This window comes from Tursiops truncatus, chromosome 9, assembly GCF_011762595.2.
Source record: "Tursiops truncatus isolate mTurTru1 chromosome 9, mTurTru1.mat.Y, whole genome shotgun sequence".
NCBI lineage: Eukaryota > Metazoa > Chordata > Mammalia > Artiodactyla > Delphinidae > Tursiops > Tursiops truncatus.
The window spans coordinates 78,497,304-78,520,947 of NC_047042.1; the positions used below are offsets into that span (position 1 = coordinate 78,497,304).

The following is a 23,644-nucleotide window of genomic DNA, read 5'->3' on the forward strand; positions in this document are numbered from 1 at the left end:
CTTATAAGGCTTGGCTTATTCTCCTTTGAGGACACATGAAGTAGCAGCAACCCCTCTCATTCCCAGGGGATCCTCTCCAGCTATCCCTAGTGGTAATCTTGGTATTTCCACCAATGATGCCTTATCCCAACATTTGCCCAGCCCCAGAAATAACCTGTCCCTCTTGGACCACATGATCCACGCAGACCCAACCTTTAACTCTAAGCAGAAGGATCTGAATAAGTGCTGTCCAGCTCCCTGCTGGGGGTGGAATACTATGACCAAACTTCATGGACATTTCTGGGGGTGGTGGCAGCGGTCCAGCCAACTGAGATCAAAGAGGTGGAGTTTTCCCAAGGCAAGAAGCACCCTCTAAGCAAAGTGAAGGAAATTAGAGATGTGCCATTACCTGTAACTGCTTTCAAAAAATTTCTTTCAGCTTTACAACTATCAATAAATAATAAGAAACAATAAATTTTGATCAAATGTACTAAGCAGGAATCTTTTTCTGCAAAGTGCCAGACAGTTAATATTTTAGGCTTTGTGAGCCATTTGGTGGTCTCTTTCCACTCTACACTGTAGTGTGCAAACCCAGCCACAGATAATTTGGAGATGCTTGTGTTCCAATAAAATTTTATTTACAAACTCAAGCAGGCTGGATTTGGTATAGAGGCCATAGTTTGCCAAGCCTTGGACAAGAGGAAAGATTCTCTCTATAGAAAATATAAGATTGTTGTCATGTAAAGAGGCGCTGATAAATATGTGGCCAAAAACAGTAGATAAAAACTATTAAGGAGGTGTATCAGTCAGTAGTAGCAGAAATAAGTTATAATACTAAGGAGCTACTTTTCTGAATTTTGTAATGTTTATGGTATTTTTTATTTGTTGTGATCCTTGCTCATACTAAATAACCATTCATTTTTGTATTTAGTTTTTGGATTCTTTTTCTTAAAGACAGCCTCTCCAAATTGAGTAAGTTTCAGACCACAAAACCTGGATCAGCCTTACCTGGAGTGAGAAAATGATGCATCAATTAGAGCAACAAAATTCTGAATCTAAAGAAAATGAACTATCTAAGCTAATATATTCCTTTTGCCAAACCAAATTTAACATAGTTATTTTTTAACATACAATGACCTTTCCCCACTAAGAAAACAGGCTAAGCAACTTAAAAAAAACCCACTAAATAAAACAGGCTGGAAAGGCCAGTTATGTGTTTTGGGGGGGGAAGGAGGGAGGGGATGCTTTTATAGTCAAATCCTTCATATAACATTCTTAATAGATGACTAAATAGCATTTGCTTGAACGCCTGCTGTAATGAGGAGCTTACAACTTGAGGGAAAAAACTATCTCATCATGGAGCAGCTCAGTTAGAAAATTATTAATACGTAACCTAAACCTGTTTTCCTAGCAATTACCACTCATAGGTATTTTAATCTTTAATTATCCATTTAAACACCTGTTGAGCGTTTGCTATGTGATAGGCACAGCGCTAGGTACTGTAGCTACAGCAATATAAAAGTGGAGGTGTGTACTGTCCTCACTAATTACAGCGTACTGACTCCTGTGTAGCGGCAAGAACATTCACTTCCCTAGAGATGTGTCCCCACAACCCTATTTCTCAGGTCATCTCCTTTCCAGCTAAAATTTATTTTGATCATTCATCATCTGACCTGATTTATGGATTCCTTATCAGTCTGGTAAAATGAAGTAGATGATATTTAGATGTGGTCTCATCAATGCAGGATATTAGCTAAATGATGGGGAAATAATTTATTCCCAATCACAAAAAGGAATGCATGTACAGCCTCATTCTCATCTATCACACTGCATATTGGAGACACACGGGATTGTCTTTGTCTAACTCATTATCCTTTCTCATATCCTGATCTTCCATTTCAATTCCATGCTCCCAAAGGCAAAACACCCTGCATCTCACCCTCCTTTTACCTGGCTAACTCTATTCATCTTTCAAATCTCAGTTCGGGGGTCATCTATGGGATGCCTTAAGTGTTAACACTTAACCTACTATTATAGCCTACTACTTATGAGGATATGCAACATGAGCTTGCCTAACAAAATACTTTGGTCAGCTTCAGCCATCAAAAACTAGAGGGAGAAAGCAGTGCCTCTTTTCACTAGGCCTTAACAAAGAAGACTCTTCAAAAATGCCAATGGACTGGTTAGGTAATTAGGTCCTTTCAAACTATACAAATGAGTGGGTTAAGTATTTTTTAGTGGACTGGAAATACTAAAGAATAAAATGAAATACAGAATTAAAAGCCAACAAGAAGCAAACATGCTGAGAAACTTAAAGTTCATTTGGAAACAAAAAAAAGCCTGGAACAGGAAAAATTACAATCTCTGATGTAGCTAGTACAGGGGTTTCCCCATTAGCACTCACAGATACTAAGAACAACTCTCCTAGAAGGAAGCCTAATGGAATGTTTCCTTGACAGCAGAGTTGCCATAAATCCTCTGCAGTCTAGCCCATGCACTCAAAAAATATAGGCAAGCATTACTCAAACAATCTTGCCTATGTGGAACAGTAATAAATTTATAAAACACTGAGACAAAAGTTTTTAGTAATTAAGAGGGATGAGAAATATTACATAATCAAAGATAATATAACATACAGTATAAAAGAAGAGCTGTAACTGATTGGCAATAACCCTAAAAAGTATTACCATGGTCAAGATGAATAAATTCATAAGATGATTAGATAATTTGCATCCTACAGTAACAACAGACTTTGGGGCAAGGAAATACAACACAGTAAAATATATGGTACCCAAAATGTTCACATAGATGACCTACCTTATCATATAGGCGTTAAAATAAGTTCAGTTCGGTCTATTTAAACCAGGGTAAAGGAATAACTCATTTTAGAAACACTTCCATCAAAACAATTAAAATAATTCAAATCTTACATTTATTAATTCAAACCTTCAGAACCTTAAAATTATCCAAAATTACTCAGGCAACTGGAATTTTCTAGATCATCAAGAAAAATACCCACTCAATTTATTAAATAAGCCACAATTCAGCTATACAATGGGATATTATACAGCTGCTTAAAAAAAAAAATAAAGAGGCTCTTTAACTCATGATAAAGAAAGACCTTCAAGATACATTGTTATGTGAGAAAAAAGCAAGATATAAAATGAAGGGTATAGTACGCTAACATTTGTGTGCAATAGCAGAAGCAAGAATAAATAATTTGCATTGCCTAAATATGCATAAAACCATCTGGAAAAAGACACAGAAAGCTAGTAACAGTTGCCAGCTGTTTAGGGGTTTTCTGTGTGTGTATGGGTTTTGTCGGGCAAGGAGGGACTGGGCAAATAAATGTAGGATAGGATGAAAGAGAAACTTTTCACTTACTTTTCATACACTTAATTTTAAACCAAGTAAATATTTTAGCTTTTCAAAAAATTAAATATTGATTTGAAAAATACACACACAAAAGAAAAACAAAAGACCTATTCGTGTCATATCGTGGTATAAGTCTGAGAAAAATAAAAACATCATCTTTCTGATTTAGAAAATTATAACTGAGGAAGCATTTCTAGTAGCTTTTAAAAGCCTTCCCCTTAAAAAGAATTAGAAGTGAACACTGATGAAAATAACATACTACAGTGTCTAAAGCTATAAAGTAAGAGAAAAGCAAACTTTGGCTAGTACAGGGAGATAGCCTATGTCTGTAATGAAGGTCAAAGTCTATGATTTCTTTCACAAACTTTCCCTTTGAGTCTTTTGAACTCTTAAACATGACTAATCAAGTAAGCAAGTTTAAAATACAGTTGGCTCTATCGCCTATATTTGTTACTATATATGCAGCAATTCATAATTATCCAAGCTTTTAAAGACAATCACAGGAATGTGCTTATATATTATATATATAAGCACATTTAATTTGCTTGACTTTCATATGTACAATCAAGCTGGGGAAGAACATGCAAAGAGAAGGTTAATCTAAGAGTCAGTAACAGTTTAAATTCAATGTACAACCTAACTTAAGGACTTTAAGTACAACATCTGAGACTCTCCCATATATTATGCATAAGAATTAGATAGGCAAAAAGGGGGGTGGGGATTGCAGATAGGCAAGAACAGTTCTGAAGTTGTTTTTACGATTTACACTTTATAGGGCTTCCCTGGTGGTGCAGTGGTTAAGAACCCGCCTGCCAATGCAGGGGACACGGGTTCGAGCCCTGGTCTGGGAAGATCCCACATGCCATGGAGCAGCTAAGCCCATGAGCCACAACTACTGAGCCTGCACTCTAGAGCCCGTGAGCCACAACTACTGAAGCCTGCATGCCTAGAGCCTGTACTCCACAACAAGAGAAGCCACCACAATGAGAAGCCCACACACCGCAACGAAGAGTAGCCCCCACTCGCCACAACTAGAGAAAGCCTGTGCAGAAACGAAGACCCAACACAGCCAAAAATAAATAAATAAATAATATTTTAAAAAAAGATATGTACAAGCTTCCATGCACCTATTTAAAAAAAAAGATTTACACTTTATTACAATTTCAGAGACTTAAAACTGTAGTGTAAAACATTAATAATGATCTAGTCAGTAATTTGAAAAATAAATTTACTCAACAAAACAAGCTTTATATACTTCCTCAGAAAGCTCAATGTTGCTAGTTTCAAAAGGCAATTTTTATTCTAAATGCATGAGCCAACATTTCTAACTCTGGTTATTATTACTGAAATCGAATGACCATGCATATCTAGATGTTAGACTGCAACCCCTACAAAGGAGTAGGAAACTGACTGTATTTAAAAGGTATATCATATTAGTTTTTTTTTTTTAAAGAACTTTACCATTTAATAGATCAAGAACTTGTGGGTAGCAGGGGCAGGGGAGTGGGGAAGATGTGAGGATTTTATATAATAAGAACAGCTCTACTACCAGCTTATAAAAACTAGTAACTGGAGTTCCAGCATTCCTCAGTTTTCAGCAAGTTGGTCAATGAAAATAAAGAGAACCAGGAAAAACCCCAAGCTTCCAAAAACACGAAAGATACTCTTACACCTTTACTATCTGCAAATCTAGGATCAAAGTTGTGACTAAAAAAGTACGCCAGTATAGTACAGAGTAAACATTTTTAATAATGGCACCTAAAGAAGGTTTAGGTCAGTGAGAGACCAAATAAATAATCATGTACTGTATCTTGGTAGGATTTTCACTAGCTTTTATATATATGATAAACTTACCTTGCAGGTCCTGCCTGTCCCCCACCCCCAATACTTCTAATTGTTAGAGAACTGCTGCCTCTTCCCAGGGACAAGCACAGGCGCTACAGCTCAGTCAGTTTAGATTCTCTCCCAGGAATTTAGAATTCCAAACTGAGTCATAAGACTGAGGAGTTCAGGGAAGAGATGAATGGAGTTGAGAGAAGTTCCACTGACTCTTGTTGTTCTCAGAGCTTCCCAGCCTCCTGCTGTTCCTGAAACTTTATTGTTCAATTCTGTTTTGGATTCCATGGGATCCTCTGGTAGCCAATATATTCCTTTTTCCTTAAGCCATAACATTTCATTTACACATCCAATGAAGCACTTATCACTGAATGACTTGTTATAGATTCCTATGTGAGGTATGCTTCACCAATAAACTGTTCATCCTCTAAAGACAAGGGCCATGTATGTCCCTCAGCCTTAGCACAGTACTTAAAATGCAGTGTGCACTCATTCACTGGATGAAATAAACTGAGAAAGGTGAAAAGTGAAAGGATTCTTTCTTAGAATCATATTAATTATTGCTACATTATCAAAATTATTTTAAATACTTTTTCAAAAAGGTAGAAATTGCTAATCTGTGCTATTTAAATTATTTTTAGAGGACAACAGTTCTCTTCTTGGCACTTCACTGACCGAAAAAAACATCTACATGACATAGTGAAAAACTTCAGTCAATGCAACCACATTCCTAATATTTTAAATGCCACAAAACACAGGAATTTGCTTCCACCACAACCTCCACCCACAGAAAAGGGGAGTGAGCAAGGGTTTGGGGACAAAAAAAGCATACCAAAGTCAAAACATATTTTTAAAAATAAGAATGTACGTTCCCCACTAATTTTCAAAGCATGTCAAGGCCAGTAAGATGAGCACAGAAGCAGGAAATAATTTCCAGTACATTCACTTAAATAAACAAACAATGTTGTGGTTTTCAAGTGAACCTAAAAAATAGACAGTGCTCATCTTTTAGAGAATACTCAATCCCATCCATCTGGATCTGGTTCACATTTATAGAATACTTCAACAGTAGAACACACATTCTTCTCAAACTTACGTGGAATAATCACCAAGACAGACCACATTCTGGGCCATAAAACACAACAACAAGGAATTCATACATTGTTGTCTGTTCTCAGACAACAATGTAGGAAGCAATATAAGAAAGACAGCTGGAAATTTTCAAAACATTTGGGGATTAAATATACTTCTAAATAACAAATGGATCAATGAAGTCTCAAAAGAAACTTTAAAACATTTTGAACTAAATGAAAATTAAAACATGGCTTACCAAATTCTGTGGGATGCAGCAAAAGCAATGCTTAGAGGGAAATTTATAGCACTGAATGCATGTATGAGAAAAGAAAAAAAGATCTAAAATCAATAACCTAAGCATCTACTTTGGTAAACTAGAAAATGAAGAGCAAATTAAATCCAAAGTAAACAAAAGAAAAGAAGAAAAATAAAATTTATAGCAGAAATCAATGCAATTGAAAACAGGAGGAAAGAAATCAAAAGACAAAAAAGAGATAAGACACAAATTAATAACATCAGGGCCCAGAAGTAGACCCATACAAACATATCCAACTGATCTTTGACAAAGGAGCAAAAACAATTCCGTGGAGAAAGGATAATCTTTCTGAAATACGGACATCCACTTACCAAAAAAAAAAAAAAATCTAGATACTGATCTTACACATTTCACAAAAATTAGTTCTAAGTTGATCACAGATTTAATTGTCAAGTGTGAATCTAAATAACTTCTAAAAGATAACATAGAAAATGTACATGACCTTGGGTTTCATGATGACTTTTTAGGAACAAGAGCAAAAGCACAACCTGTCAAAGAGAAAACTGATAAATTGGGCTTCATTAAAATTAAAACTTCTGGGGCTTCCCTGGTGGCGCAGTGGTTGAGAGTCCGCCTGCCGATGCAGGGGACGTGGGTTCGTGCCCCGGTCCGGGAAGATCCCACATGCCGCGGAGCGGCTGAGCCCGTGAGCCATGGCCGCTGAGCCTGCGCGTCCGGAGCCTGTTGCTCCGCACCGAGAGAGGCCACAACAGTGAGAGGCCCGCGTACCGCAAAAAAAAAAAAAAAAAAAAATTAAAACTTCTGCTCTGCAAAAGAAACTGATAAATGAATGAAAAGCCACAGACTAAATAAAAATATATACAAAATTCATATATGATAAAGGATGTATATCCAAAATAGGCAAAGAACTCTTAAAACTCAATAAGAATAAATTAACAATCCAACTAAAACGGGCAAAAAGACTGAACAGACACCTCACCAAAGAAGATACACAGATGGCAAATAAGCATACAAAAAGATACTCAACATCATATGGCATTAGGACTTGCTAATTAAAAGGATGAGCTATGACGATAAACCTATTAGAATAACTAAAATCCAAAATACTGCTAACACCAAATGCTGATGAGAATGTGTAACAACAGGAACTCTCATTTATCCCTGGTAGGAATACAAAATGCAACAGCCAGTTTGGAAGACAGTTTGTCAGTTTCTCACAAAGTTAAACACATGTTTCCCATATGAGGCAGCAATCATGCTCCTAGATATTTACCAAAATCAACTGTAAACTTACGTCCATGCACAAACCAGCAAATGAATGTTTATAGCAGCTTTATTTATAACTGCCAAACATTGAAGAAATTGCGATTTCTTTTAATAGGTGAATGGATAAATAAACTGTGGTATATCCACACTAAAATGAAATATTTTTCATCAATAAAAAGTAACAAGATATCAAGCCACATAAAGTCATGGAGGAATCTTAGATGCATATTGCTGAGTGAAAGAAACCAGTCTGTAAATACCACCTACTGCACGGTTCCAACTATGACATTCTGGAAAAGGCAAAACTATAAAGAAGGTAAAATATCAATGGACCCTAGGGTTTCAGCAGGAGAGAGGAGGGATAAATAGGTGGAGGAGAGGGTAGTTTTAGGGCAGTGAAACTATTCTGTGTGATACTGCAATGGTGGGTATATGACATGCATTTGTGAAAACCAAAACTTATATATCTGTACAGACTAAAACCTAGTGTAAACTATGGACTTTAGCTAGTAACAATGTATCAATATTGGTTCATCAATTTTTTTTTTTTTTTTTTGCGGTACGCGGGCCTCTCACTGTTGTGGCCTCTCCCGTTGCGGAGCACAGGCTCTGGACGCGCAGGCTCAGCGGCCATGGCTCACGGGCCTAGCCGCTCCGCGGCATGTGGGATCTTCCCAGACCGGGGCACGAACCCATGTCCCCTGCATCAGCAGGCGGACTCTCAACCACTGCGCCACCAGGGAAGCCTGTGGTTCATCAATTTTAACAAATGTATCATACTAATGCAAGGTATTCATAATAGGGGAAAGTGGGGGTGGGGAGAGGGAGACAGGGTAACGTAAACCCTCTACACTTTCCACACGATTTTTCTGTAAATCTAAACCAGCTGAAAAAATAAAGTCTATTAATAAAAAAAAATACAAGCTAACTATCTATATTAGAAATCAGACTTTCAAACATAAATTTGGACCACAGCCAAGAATAATCAGATAATTGAGGAAACGGGAGCAAAGAAGAGAGCAACTATATGAATATTAATTGAAAATTTTTTTCAATGATGAGAACTTAAAAAAAAATTAGTATCTTCAGATATATTTAATTAGTTATTATTGCAGAAGGAGGGGGGAGGCTGCTCTTAAAATACAGCAACTAGCAAATGCAGAATACTTTGATGGAAAATAAAAAATAACACCTTACCATTAAAAATTCAAAGATAAGTGTCACAATATCTGGTATCCAATAAAAAAGCTACCAAGTATGTGAAAAAGCTCTTACCATGCTAGAGCAAAGATAGAACATGTTAAGTAGAAACACAGAATATACTTTTTTAAATCCAAATTAAACCCCAGAGATGAAAACTATAACATCTGAGATGAAAAAACTAACATCTAAATGGTATTAATGGCAGATTAGACATTGTAGACAAAAAAGATTAGTGACTTTAAAGACATAGCATTAGCTACTATCTAAAAGAAACAGCGAGAGAATAAGATGGAAAGAAAAAAAAAGAGCTGTACAGTAGTGAAGTCTAGGACAAATTCAAGCAGTCTATATGTGTCTAGCTTTTTTGAAGTCAAGGGTTTTTTTTTAGGGGGGTGGATATTTGGGGGGAAAAAAGACTGAAAATTTTCCAAACTTGATATAAACTTACTATAAACTCACATATCCAAGAAGTTTAAGAAATCCCAACATAAGAAACAATAAGAAAACTAGAGCAAAGCACATCATAATCAGAGTCCTTAAAACCAGTAATAAAGAGAAAAATCTTAGAAGTAATCAGAGAAAAAAGACATGTTGTATACAGAAGATTAAAGAAAAGGACAACAGCAAATTTCCTGTCAGCAGTAACTGCAAACCAAAAGATACTGGAGCAACATCTTTACAGAAAGAAGAAAAACAAAAAAACTATCAATCTAGAATTATATATATATCCAGAAAAAATATCTTTCAAGATTCAGGGCAAGATATAGACTTTTTCAGAGATACAAAGCTGAAAGAATTTACCAGCAGCAGACCTGTACTACAAGAGATGTTTGGGGGGGGGGGGGGATAAAGAAAATAAATAAAAGGAAGGAAGGAATGAAGGGAGGGAGGGAGAGTAAAAAAAACTCTGAAGAAAACTGATAGCAGAGAGAAGTCTGGATCTAGACAAAGGAATTAAAGGCAACAGAAATGATAACAAGTGGATAAATATAAGAATTTTTTTTCCTTACCATCAAATCTCCTTAAAAGATACTTGAATCATTATGGCAAAATAACAATGTATCAAGGAATTTAAAGGTAAAATGTATGGCAACAATATAGGATAATGGCTTGAAGGGAAGAAATGGAACTGTGCTATTGTAAAGTTCTTATACTAAATGTGAAGTGATATAATAGCCTTTGAAAGTAGACTGTAATAAGTTATATACTGTAAGCTCTAAAGCAACTACAGAAACAAAATAAAGAGTTACAACCAATAAACCAGAAAAGGAGGTTAAAAGAAAATTTAAAAATACTAATCCAATCTAAAGAAAGCCAGAAAGAGGAGGAGGAAAGGAACAAAGAAAATGTGAGACAAACAGAAAACAAGTAGCAAGATGGTAGATTTAAACCCAATCATATCAATAATCATCTAATTAAATGTAAATGGTCTAAACACCCAAAGTAAATACTACCAGACTGGGCTTAAAAAGCAAGACCTAACTATGTGCCACCTATATGAAACCCATTTTAAGTATAAAGACTCAAAGAGATTAAAAATAAAAGAATGCAAAAAACATTATAACACCAATCAAAAGAAAGCTTCAGTAGCTTTATTAATAACAAAGTTGCTTTCAGAGCAAAGTATATCAGGGACAAAGGGGGTCATTTCATGATGGTCAACTCTTCAACAGGACATAACTGTTGCAAATGTTTATGTACATGATAAACAGGTTCAAAACAAGTGAAGGGAAACTGATAGAACTGCAAAGTGAAACAAATTCGTAATAACAGTGGAAGAATTCAATGCCTTTCTCTCAAAAAATTGATAGAGCAAGTAGACAGAAAATCAGTAAGGAGAGAGACGACTTAAACTACACTACGGACCATCTTGATATAATTAACATTTTCTGAACACTCCACACAACAGTGGAGTACACATTATTTTCAAAGGCATGTGCAATGCCAATTTAGACCATATTCTTATCAATAAAAAGGATCCATGTATTTTCTAACATAATAGAATTAAGTTAGAAATCAGTAACAGAAAGACATCTGGAAAATCCCTAAATCTTTGGACACTAAATTGCATACTTCTAGAAAACCTGTGGGTCAAAGAAATGAGAAGGAAAATTAGAAAGTAATTTAAATTAAATAAAAAATAAAATACAACATGTCCAATATGTGGGATGCCAGTAAAGCAGTATTTACAAGAAAATGTATAGCACTAAATCTCTACATTAGAAAAAGAAAAAGGTCTCAAATCAATTACCTAAGTAGTTACCACCTTAAAAAAGAAAAGCAATTTAAACCCAATGTAAGCAAAAGGAAATAATAAATATCAGAACAGAAATCAATAAAATAGAAAACAAGAAAAACAACAGAAATCAGTTAAACTTAAATCTGTTAAGAAAATCAATAAAAATAACAAACCTCTAGCCAGACTGATTAGGACAAAAAAAAACCTTATATAATGCCCGCTATTTATTTCCAAATAATACAGGAAAGGCAAAAGTGGGTAGCGATATACAGCAAACAAGACTGGCCATGAGTTGATACCTACTAAAGCTCAGTGACAGGTCCACGTAGATTCATTATCCTATTTTACTTCGTATATGTTTAAAAGTTTCCATAATAAAAATGTTAAAAAAAAAAAAAAAGCATGAGGTCAATCTATATGTACATAATATAATCTGCCCAGAATATGACCCCTTTCAGGTAAAATGCAGAGATATGTATTCATATACATACTTACAAACAAAAAGGAAGGGAAAGAGACACATCAAAACCTTAAGAGCTTTCTATGGAGCCTAATTGTATTAGGGGATGAGAAGTGTAAAGGGCTGTTTTACCTTTTAACTCCATATAGTGCAGACTGCATGTATGTGTGTGTGTGTGCGCGTGGTGTGTGTGTGTCTAAACAATGAGTATAAATGGGTATCGCTTTTGTACCTAAAAAAAAAAAAAAAAAATTTAATGGCTAGTACGGATGATATGAAAACTATATAACTACAGAAGGAAATAAGACAAGTGGCAAATAAAACAGACTTGCTTGCCAATGGAAATCCCCACTATGTCAATTTTTCTTAAATTAATCTACAAATCCAATGCTATTTTGAAGCAAATATGCTTTTGGTGGGAGATGGGGTGGGAGGTAGTCTTGAAAAAATACTAAGCATAGGCACATAAAAATAGCTAGAAAATACTGAAAAGGAGAGTAATGAGGGACTTTAATCAAACTATGTCATAATTATAAAGCTACACTAATTAAAAATTCAGTATACTGGCAAAGAAATAAACAAAAAATAAGAGAATGTAGAAATGATCTAAGTACATCTGGTAAGACAGCGTTTCAAATAGATGGGAGAAAATCAATTGCTCAATAAATGACATCGTTTGTAAAAAGGTAGCACTGGCTTTCTACTACCCTTGTTTTCCAAAATCACTCCAGAAAGATCAAAGATAACACGTACAAAATAAGACCATAGAAGTACTAGGAAAATGTGAGTAAATATTTTTGCAGTTCTCAACTAGGACAGTATTAAATAAGAACTTGATATACTAGAAAGATTATCATATTTAACTACACAAAATTTAAAACTTATGCAATGACCAAAAATACTCGTTGAAAAATAAAATGATGACTGCCAAAAAATACTGTAAAATTACTATCCCTAAAGAGTTCTTTAAGTCACTAAGAAAAAACAACCCAATAGAAAAATGGTCTAAAGACAAGAATAGGCATTTCACAGAAGAAATATAAATGACCAACAGACATGAAAAAATATTTAACTTCACTAAAAACTACAAATCAAACAATGAGATTTTTTTGACCAGTGAAACTGTCAGAAGCAAAAAAAGATTTTTAAATTCTAGTGTTGATGTGACTATACAGAGTTTGGTAACACCTGTTTTGTAAGATAATTCAGCAGTATCTATTACTATTTTTTAATACTCATGCTCTCTGACTTCACTGCTTTGAATTTACTCTATAGAAATACTTGGAAAGGATACAAAGAAACAGGTATTTGAATGTTCATTACAGCACTGGTTCTAAAAATACACTGTTTATAAAAATACCCATTGTTATGGGTTGAATTGTGTCTCCCTAAAAAATACATTTAAGTCCTAACCCCTGTATCTGTGAATGTGACCATATATCGAAAAAGATTCTTTGCAGATGTAACCAAGTTAAGATGAGGTCATTAGGGTTGACACTAGTCCAATGACTGGTGTCTTTATACAAAAAGAAGACAGAGAAACAGACAAGTAGAAAACATCCTGTGATGATTACATAGGTAGAGACTGGAGTGATGAATCTATAAGCTGAAGAACATCAAGGATGGTCAGCAGATGCCAGAAGCTAGAAGATGCATGAGACAGATTCTCTTTCAGTGCCGCCAAAAGGAACCAACCCTACCAACACCTTGATTTTGGACTTCCAGCCTCTAGAAATGAGAGAGATTAAATTTGTTTTTTAAGCCACACAGTTTGTGGTACCTTGTTAAACTAGCCCTAGGAAACTATTAGAGGTTAATAAGCTATAAGCAATACATAAAATATAGGATGTAGTAATGAAAAGGATGCACCAGATATAAATGAACATGGAAATGTTTGAAAGATATACAATATAAGTGAAAAAGTTAAGTTGCAGAATACCACTTCTCTGGTAATTTAAAGAGAACATCTTTCTCCCCCTTCAACTCCTCACTGAAACCCATCCTTTTCAAATGCTGGTCAAGTCAAATATGGACTAGACTGCCTCCCTCTGTAATCTTCACGTGCACTGACACCTTCACGGATCTAACTCCACTCCTAAGGCCTCGACAACCAACACTGTAAAAAGGATTCCAACAGCTCTAATCCTACAATTTAGCCATTTCCACAAGGAGGTTCTGTTGTCATCTTGAATTCACAAAGCCAACCAAGTACTGACATTTTTTTCTTCACAATGTTTCTAGAATAGAGCCTTGGAATGGCAACTAGATTTCATCAACTGTGAACATGGACTGATTGGTAGTGGCTGTGTGTAGGACAAAGTAGGAAAAAATGCTGTTAGTGATAAGTGGTGTCTGCCATGAGAGCAAAGGCCAAGGATTTACTATCCTTCATAATCCTTTTTCCGTACCAGATGCTGCTACAATTCAGGTTCCTTAGCCAGGCCAGGTCTGGTCTGCTAAGATAATGAATAAGAAATTGTTTAGTAAACTTTAAAGTGTTAATTATTCTTATTACGAATAATAATTTCCAGTTTTCCCCATTCCTAGATCCTTCCTATCTTGACATTTTTTGAATCAAAATCTTTGCGACTTCTCCCTACTTAGGGACTAAAGTTCAATCCCTAGGTTTGACGTTCAAGGTCTTCTAAAATCTGGCCTCAATTTATCTTTCGAACTTATCATTCACTATCTCCTCAAGCAAATACCATTCTCAGTTCTAGCCAAGTCAGTCTATTCAGTGTTGCAGAACACTCCATGAAAATTTTCTACTCCTAAGTTGCTCACACATTTTCCTACACTTGAACTGGGCTACTTCCTTATTCTGACATAAATTCTGTAGGCCATTCAAGGTTCTCATGCTCAAACCCCACAATGATGTATTAAAACCCACAGTGATACACCTATCTCTCCTATTATTCAAAACTTTATTATATGCTGGCTTGTAAAACTATCTTTACATGCATAATTTTTGTCTTCCCTGGCTTAGTGAACAACTGAGGGGTAAGGACTAAATCTTCCCTACCCTTTCCATGCAGTCCAAGATACCGGGAAGGTGTTATGTACTCAGCAAATCCTCAATTCTTGATCATGACTATATTTTATTAATAAGAATAGAGGAAATCATTTGATTAGCTTCATGCACTGCATACAAATCAATAAGCTCCTTTACTACTATGAATATTTCTTAGGTATTTAGGTATCCTCTGATATTTTTATGGCAACAAAAGTATTCACCTTACTGGAGGGAGAATTTCACTTAAAATTTTTTATTTTGGAACCAAAAAGAATGATAAACAACTTCACCTCTATTTTAATACTTAAAAACACTAGATAATTTGAGCTTCTCCAAGTTTAATATGAAAGTTTAACTTTAAAATCAAACTTTAAAATATTTCATTGTCCTAAAGTTACTGTGCATTTGTCTGATGATAATTTCGATCTCCTCATATTTTTAACAGCATTTTATATTCCCAGATGTCTTTCGCATTTCCTTTTGTTTCAATTTATCTGGTCTTTAATGAGTATTCCTTTTATAGAGACAGATTTCTATAGTAATCTTCAGGTCAAGTAAAAAATAAGTTAAAAAGCCAAATCATCATGGCAGAGGAACCAAGGACATAGAGAACAATTAAACTAACAGATAGTCATAGTAATTGAAATATGAAGTTACTACAAATCTTTCATTTGATTTTATTTTCTAAAGGGAGTTCTTCTAGATTCACCTCTTCAACATTACACCAGTTATTTGGTTTCTTTAAAAAAAAAGGGTAATAGGGACTTCCCTGGTGGTCCAGTGGTTAAGACGCCATGCTCCGTACAGGGGGCGCGGGTTCCATCCTGGTCAGGGAACTAGATTCCGCATGCCGCAAGTGAAAATCCCGCATGCTGCAACTAAGCCCCGGCGCAGCCAAATAAATAAATAATTTTTTTAAAATATGCTTTTCTAAATAAATAAGGGGTCATAAAGTCCTTTACAACACATTAACTCCAAAGGGAAACTGATGTTTTCTAATAATTCCACTCTCTTATATTAACACTATAGTGATGTAATCCTCTATTTCCTAGAATACTGATAGATACAATAAAGAAAAACAATACATTTTTGTTACACTACATTTATGAATATAGTTAAATATGCCAAATGTCTTCTAATTAGTAAACAATACTTTAAAAAATACTAGATTGTTCAGTTATACAGCAATAAGAATTTTATTTACAGTTAACAATATATATTAGATTACTCTGGAGAAGAGTGTATAAACTTGTTTTGCTTCCAGAACCTTTACAATGAAAGTGAACTCTTAATAATGCTGAGTTCTCATCTGTTGGATCAAAGCTATGACTCTCAGACAGAATAATTTATAATGAAGCTGAACTCCATCTGCTCTTCTAAACCTCAACTTTTAATCATTCTAAAATAACCAAGTCAGTTCACTATAACTACTGAGTCTAACACTTAAAACTAAAAACTTAAAAAAAAAAAACTTATTTTTAACCTTAGATAATAAGCAATAAAAGGTAACACCAAACTATCATATCACTAATAAAGTTTCATGCAAGAAATGAGGTTCTAGACGGAACTGGTTAACAAAAGAGGAACTCTTTAAAATAACTCCATCTTAATTAAAAGGCATACTTATAATAAGCCAAAAATTCCTTGTAATTAGAATAAATAATTAATAATTCAAAGTTAGTGAGAGCTGATTATTCTATTACTAATGCTTTTTAATTCTGTTTACCCTGGTTTTTCTACGGTAAAATATCTATCAAATTATGATGCTAAGAAAAAGGTGAGTTAGAAATGGGAATCTGCAGTGAAATGACTGTAGATTATCTACCTTGCACTTAGATATATACTATCTTTGTCTCCACTGAGCAAAACACACATATTCCAAGGTTAACAGAAGCTCTGTTCTTTCCCTGCTAGAGTCCCTGGCAACTAGAACATTTAGAGTGGTAGAACATTAAAGGTGGAAAGACTGTGGTGTTACCTGTCCAACCACTCCTTTTCAGACCAGGAAAGTGAGGTTCAGGAAGGTAGATACCTGTTCACATTCACAATTAATTGGTGGCAGAGCATGGACTAAAACCCAGGAACTCCTAACTCTTATACCAGTATCCCTTTTTTCCTTTCCGGTCAGCAGCCAGAGGGGCTTAGGCTGCCCAGAAATTCCCCAAAGAGATTTGTTCCAGCTGCTGCTTAACTCTTAATTTACATACTCTATAATGTACTGACTTTAAGCCAAAATGTTAGAATTAATTTACCTAAATCAAAACAAATACAATATACAGTTCAAGATTTTACTTTAAAACCTCTCTGCCAGTAACAAGAAATCTAAACCAAGTAGTGAATAGTATTAATGACAACATTCTTTCACATGCTTCTCCAACTCCCAGAACACTTTGTAAGTGGCCGGCGTTCTAACAGCTTTACACACATTATTGCATTATTCTCTGAAATCCTTGACTAAGTCCATTTTACAAATCTAGACACTAAGGCTCATACTTGTTAAGAAATATGACTATACTATAGAGCTAAGAATAATAAAAAAAAGGATATATAAACCCAGATCTGCTGGATTCTTCTAAATCTCCTGTGCTTATAGTTCACCCCGTATGACACTCACTTTTGTACTCACCTTTTCCCTCTTCACTAGCCTAGGTTGCCTTCATGTCTTTGTCTATTCCAAATCCTGTGAATTTTTACCTTTTTTTTTCTCCTTAAATATCACTCAAGGTGAAATACATTCCCAGCACTAACTTCCCTCCGGGACCGCCTCAATTTAGGGCTTCATCAAGACAATCATCCCTCATAGGCACCTCTCTCTCTAAACCTATTTAAGAATTTAGCACAGAAACAAATGTTGGACAGCTACTGCTACCAACTACATTAGTTCAGCAGAAGAATTAAACCACTTTGTTCTCCTAATAAATGAAGACTGAAGTCCAGATACCATCTGTATTAGAAACTGAAGGTTTTAACAACCTGATCAAGCAATGAGAAATGCTGAATGAACTCCTAAGGAGTAAACAAGTTAGCTATTATAAGTATGCAATCAGTAAGTATTCAGTGATCTGTATGCTGGTTATTATAAAAATTATAGAAGACTATGTAGGCATAAGGTCTAATCTCCCAGAATTGTATATAGGGTGAGAAAACAAACAAAAAACTAAAGACTTTAAGCAAGTTTAAAACAAGTGCTGAGGAACTAAAGAAAATAAAAATTAAACTTAGTTAATAAAAATGCCTTCTTAAATATCACTAAATCCTGAAACAAACCAAATGAGTATGCAGGGAATGGTAATAGTTAACATTTCTAACCCCAATCCATCTGGACCAGAGGGATAGTATAAGGTTTTGTTTTCTCCCAATCCTTAATTTCTTACTTATTCAGGAATGTATATATTTAACTTTTCTTGGCAAGATGGATATACTCTTTACAGAAAATAAGTTAAATCACACACATGAAAGAAAGGCAACAGAACTAACTACAAAACTAGACCTAGTAATCTTGTTTCTAACCCTTCTTAATTGTTCTAAGAAAATACCACCAGCTAATAAATTGCAACAGAACTATTAACTTTATGTAAAATTACATAACATATATTTACATATAACTTTAAATGAACCTCAACTTTTTCAAAATCTATTTTTAAAAACTGTGGTAAAACTATAGCTTTACTGAAAATTCACCTCCTCCATGAAAACAATCAGCAACCTAGGGTTTCATTAACATCTAGGCATATTTACATCTAGTGACACATGCCTGTTTCTGCATACTTTTTCTGCTGGTGGTTTTATACCTGACTTTTCCCCAGTTCCCTTCCTTCATGCCCTTTACCTAAGGGGGACGAAATCTTACTGGAGTCTTTTGCTCCTTTATCCCACTAGCACTGCTTTAATTCACATCATCATCATATTTCATGCAGGTGATTGTAAACACGTATCTGATCTCCTTTGCCTCCAATCTAACAACCCTCAATCCACCTTCTATAATAGAGTGCCTCTACCTTTCTCCCCAAACTTTCTAAAAGTCAAATCTGATCTTGTGGTACCCCACTAACTAGTGCAATACTTCCTCAACTGCATCTCTTACACCTATGAAATACACATTGTTATCTGAAGGGGTTAGAGAAATGCTGTCCTGAAAGAGTTTATGGACCAAAGATTGAGGGAAAACCTATTAACATTTCCAAAGTGCTTCAGAATTACCCTATTAGAAAACAGTGGATTTTAGCAGTGGTTCTCAAACCCTGATATAAGTTGGAGACTTCTATTAAGCTTGCTAAAAATAGAAATGTCCAAGTTACACCTCAGACTCAATGAATTTGAATATTATCTAGGAATTTGGCCTAGCCATATGCATTTGTAATAATCTCCCCAATGATTCCAATGTATACCTAAACTTGAGACCCCTTCTTGCTCCATAACATACTATTAGGAGGTCCCCTGACTTCCCAAGCTGTTTCATACCTCTCATCAATCTGGGGGGTAGTTGGCCCTCCAAATCTCTGGACATGGAGGGCTGACTGCAAGGGACTTGAGCACCCGATGACGACTATACCTACTAATCTTCAATGTTCAGGTACTGACCATTCTAAAAAGCGTTTACTCATCCTCTCTTCTGATCTCCTAAACTTTTATAAAAATAATAGCATCTACACATATAGTCCTTCTAATCCACACAACCACCCCAAGAGATAGTATCCTTATTTTAGAAAAGAGAAAACCAATGCTAGGACAGGGGGCTTAAGAAACTTGTCCAAAGTGACCATATGAGTTTAAACCCTGATCTGCTGATTACAAAGCCAGGATACAGGATTTTCCATTGTGACATGCAGCCTCTTGCACATCACTCTGAAGTATTGACATACTCATCAGTTTACACATTTGTTTCTCTTTTTAGATACAGTAAGCTCCCTTAGTGCAGGCATCAACCCTGATTTTGACCTCAACATTTAGCTACTCAATACATATTTGCTGAGTGAAAGAAGGAATGAAACTCCTTGAGAGCTGGAACTACAACTACACCTGTTTCATTTCCTGAATTCTTAGATAGAGTTCTGAATACATCTTGCTAAACAAATTTGGTTTGACCTATAAATCTCATTGCTTCATTTTTTTTTTTTAATGAGACCATGTATTTCAGTATTGTACAAAAAACTGCATAGTCAGCAAAGGAAAAAAAAAGGGACTGTTCCAGAAAATTAACATATCATTCTTTACTCTGTAATTGGAGACTTCAAATATTAAAGTTAATCTCCACAACCATTTCACACCACAAGAGCAGGTAACTACAACAGTGTGGTTTTAAATGACAGAAATTCATTCTCTATCTATCGCTGTATTCTTCCACATCAGTCATTTTTTTGAAACCAGTAAACATTACAGGTAAGCACAGAGCAATTAGTCAGTATACTTGGGTATAAATGTAATGTCCTTCCTGCTTAAAGTTAATGCGTCTGGTAGGTTACACACGGTACAACTACTTGCTTTCTGATACAGATTACACAACAAAAGTGGTAAACCCACAAACTTTAAATAATGTCATTTTTAAAGTACTGAAGATTTTCCTAAGTTGAAAATATTCAAAAATTAGTGCTGCTTTAAGAGTCTTACACTTTAATTATATCAGTTTCCGATGAAAAATAGAAGTTACTATTCCTTTCATACCACTTTTAAATAAGTCAATAACAAGTAAGAAAAAAAACTCTTCTAAAACAACATGATGTAGTGGAAAGTACAACAGAGTAGGCATCAGGAGTCCTGGTTTTCTAGTTCTGGTTACATTACTAAATTGCTGGGTGACTTCGGGCTCACTGGCTCAGTTTTCTCATTGGTTTAAACAGTGTGTGTGGGGAGTAAAGGGCTTGACTGCCCTTACAGTTGTTTCCCCCAGTTCTCATTTTAAGCCACCCCCCCTCATTTTATTCTTCTAATCAGGTCTAACTTCTGAAATCTGAAACACATCTGAACTGAATGTAATGATTCAATCTCCTACTGGATGGCACAGGATACAAAGGGTAAACTCCTAGAAAATTAACAATTAATCTGGTAACTTCCCAGAACCTGTCTAATCCCAACTTCTCAAACAAGCAGGTGGAGTCTGGTTTGACACACTTAGCACTACTAAGAAAAGCTGTAAAAGGTACAGCCCTGTTGGCATTTCACTCGGTGCTTCCCGGGTTCCAGTGGCACATACTCCGCAGGTGTTAAGCAGTAAAGGGGGGAGAAAGGGACCCAAACAGCGTTCCAACAAACTCAACCACAGTTCAACCCAGCCAGCGCAGTAAGATGCAGCCTAACGAGGCCTACCCCGCAGAGCAGAACCTCCCCACCCGCAGAAGTGCCAGCGGCCCGTGTAATGAACGCTTCCGTCAACAGCACACATTCCCCTTCCCACAGCAAAGCTGCTCGCTCCCAACCGGCCATCGGGGCTTGGACCAGGCCGCACTGCACCAACCTAAGAACCATTCTCAGACCCCCAAAGGCCAAGAACTGCTGGAGACTGCGGTTCCTCTGCGCTTGGTGTGGGAGAGCAACATCTCCCACCAATGGAAAGAAAGAAAGAAAAGAAAACAACAAAAAAAACCCCAAAATCAAAAAACAGTGGAGAGGAGAGAAAAACCAGGCCTGGGCGAGACCGCTGGAGAAATAAACCTCGTTTCTCTGCAATGGGGAGCAGTAGCATTTCCTGCCCTCATTCTGAACAGACGCACTCGACTTCATTCCTCAAAGGAATGAAGATCCTCAAAGGAGATTAAAAAACCACCTTATGGTCCGATTCATTCATATTTGGGCCTCGGTCCCCGACCGACCCACTCCTGAAACCTCTGGCATTGTGAAGGAAGGCGCCCCCAGATCGGCTGTAGGTGGAGAAGCGAGGGCCAGTCCAGGGGCCCAGTTACTAAGATCAAGCATCTCGGGCAAGAAGAAAATCCCCGTGAGGCCTGACAGTAAAGTCTGAATCAGCAGCAAGGGCACGGACCCGGGTCCGACCGAGCAGGGCTCCAGGGCAGGCCTGCGGAGGTGACACTTCCCTGCGTGCTCCCCGGGCAGGTCCGGGAGGCGGCGTCCGGCCGCGCCGGCCCGCACCCAGGAAGCCGGGCCGGAGGGCCGACGCGGGGCCGGGGCCGACGGGAGGCCTGGCCGGCAGCACCACCGCCCACCCGCGCCGCTCCCGCCTCCTTCCCCACTCCCACTTCCCGGCCCTCCAGCCCGGGCCCGTGAGGTAAGGTCGGGGGCGGCGACGCGGGTCTCGGCCACTGACCACACATTTCTTGCCCAGGAAGGTGAAGAGGGACTCGTTCTCCTGCGGGGTGAGCAGCAGGGACCCCACGTTAGTGACCCTCCGCGGCGGCGGCGGCTGCTGCTGGCCGGAGCTCATGGTTTCGCCGGCGGGGTAGGGAGGCCAGGGCAGTCTCCTCCAGCGAGTGGGCGAGCGCTCGTCCCCTTTCTCGGTGACAGGGGCGGGAGGAGGGTAATCAGAGGCGCAGCATCTCGCAGCTCCGCCGGCGCGGGGAGGAGGCCACGGGAAGGAGGAGTCGACGGCGGGCCGCGCTGAGAAAGGGAAGCTCCCAGCTCCGGCCGGCCCAGGCTCTGGCCGGAGGCTCGTTGTCTTCGCACTCCGGCGACTGCGCTAAACTCCCAACTCCTCCTCCAACCCTCCTTCCGCGGCGGCGGCGGCGGCGGCGGCGGCGGCGGCGGCAGCGGCGGCGGCCGCACAATTCAACATGGCAGCGGGGACGGGCGAGACCACAGGACGCAAGACGCGGGGGAGCGCGCCGGAAACGCGCGTCTGCGGCCCCGGGAGGACCCCCCCCCCCCCACGTCGCGGTTGGCTTCGCCGCGCCGGACCGAGGCCACACCCCCTTCCGGCCGAGGGGCGGCCGGATGCGGGGCTGCGGGTCAGGCGCGGGCTCCCGGGTTTGGGCTTCTTTCTCGGGTGTTTTCCGCTGGCAGAGCCCTGGAGGGAGGAGGCGTCTGGTCTCCGTGGCCGAGCTGCCCGTCTCTCTTATGCTGACGCACACCTTTGCGGAGCTTCAGTGCAGACCCAGGTCATCCTCCGCGGACGAGGTCGCATTTCTGGGGCGCGACAGCCGGACGTTCACGCCGCTTGTCAGAAAGGTCTGGAATCTGCAGACGGAAAATGGGAGAAGGGACGCGCTCCCCCGTGCTCCTCGCTGGTTCCGTCAGAGCCGCAGGTGCCTACGGTTTCTCAGAGTTTGTCCAGACTTCAGCAGTGGGAGTGGGAGTGAAGGACCAGGTCTCTCCCAGAATTCTGAAACAGAGATCTTGCTGATGGATGTTCCGAGAAAGCAGACGCACTTAGAAAAGATTTCTACCGCCCGCTGGTGTGTCTCGTAGGACAAATGTGTTTGTAACATTTCAGTTCAGCCTCTTCTCGAAGGGTCCTCCACACATTTCCCCCCCCCCCCGTTTTGTGAATTAAAAAATATTTCTTTTTTCCCCCCTCTCGTCTTTTTCTTTCTCTCAAACCCCAAAGACTTTGTGTTCTCTTTATCCAAAATGAATGTGCCCATTTTGGGGTGTCACCCAGGGAAATACATATTGTGATTTAATCCTTAGAACTTATAGATCTCAGGAGTTTTTTTGTTTTTGTTTTTGTTTTTGTATGTCTCAGAATACTGAAAGCCACCTAGGATAACCCCCTTTGTTCAGTAAATTAAATACTAGACAGCTGTATTAAAACCAAGTTTTGGAATATGTAAATGATAAATAATACCCACTGCTGTGAATTATAAATAAGCATCTCCACTTTAAACAAATTAGCATTTATTGCATAAACTTTACCATCATGTTTGCTTGCTATTCGGTTAAAACAAAAGAGTTACCTATATTAAACTTAGGACATCTGTCCTTTGCCAAATGAAATTTGGTAAAACTATTTGATTTTAATATTTCTGAAAGCTC

At 37.9% G+C, this 23,644-nt stretch overlaps 1 protein-coding gene across 2 annotated transcripts in view; it reads right to left on the minus strand.

The window, feature by feature from the left end:
* WASL (WASP like actin nucleation promoting factor) overlaps positions 1-22,186 on the minus strand; it is a 71,269-nt gene extending 49,083 nt beyond the window's left edge. For both annotated transcript variants that reach the window (XM_019924637.3, XM_019924629.3), the window contains exon 1: positions 21,981-22,186. In XM_019924637.3, the coding sequence (XP_019780196.1) occupies positions 21,981-22,097 (117 nt within the window). In that variant the 5' untranslated portion in view covers positions 22,098-22,186. The remainder of the gene's footprint in view (positions 1-21,980) is intronic.
* Between the last annotated feature and the right edge of the window lie 1,458 nt (positions 22,187-23,644).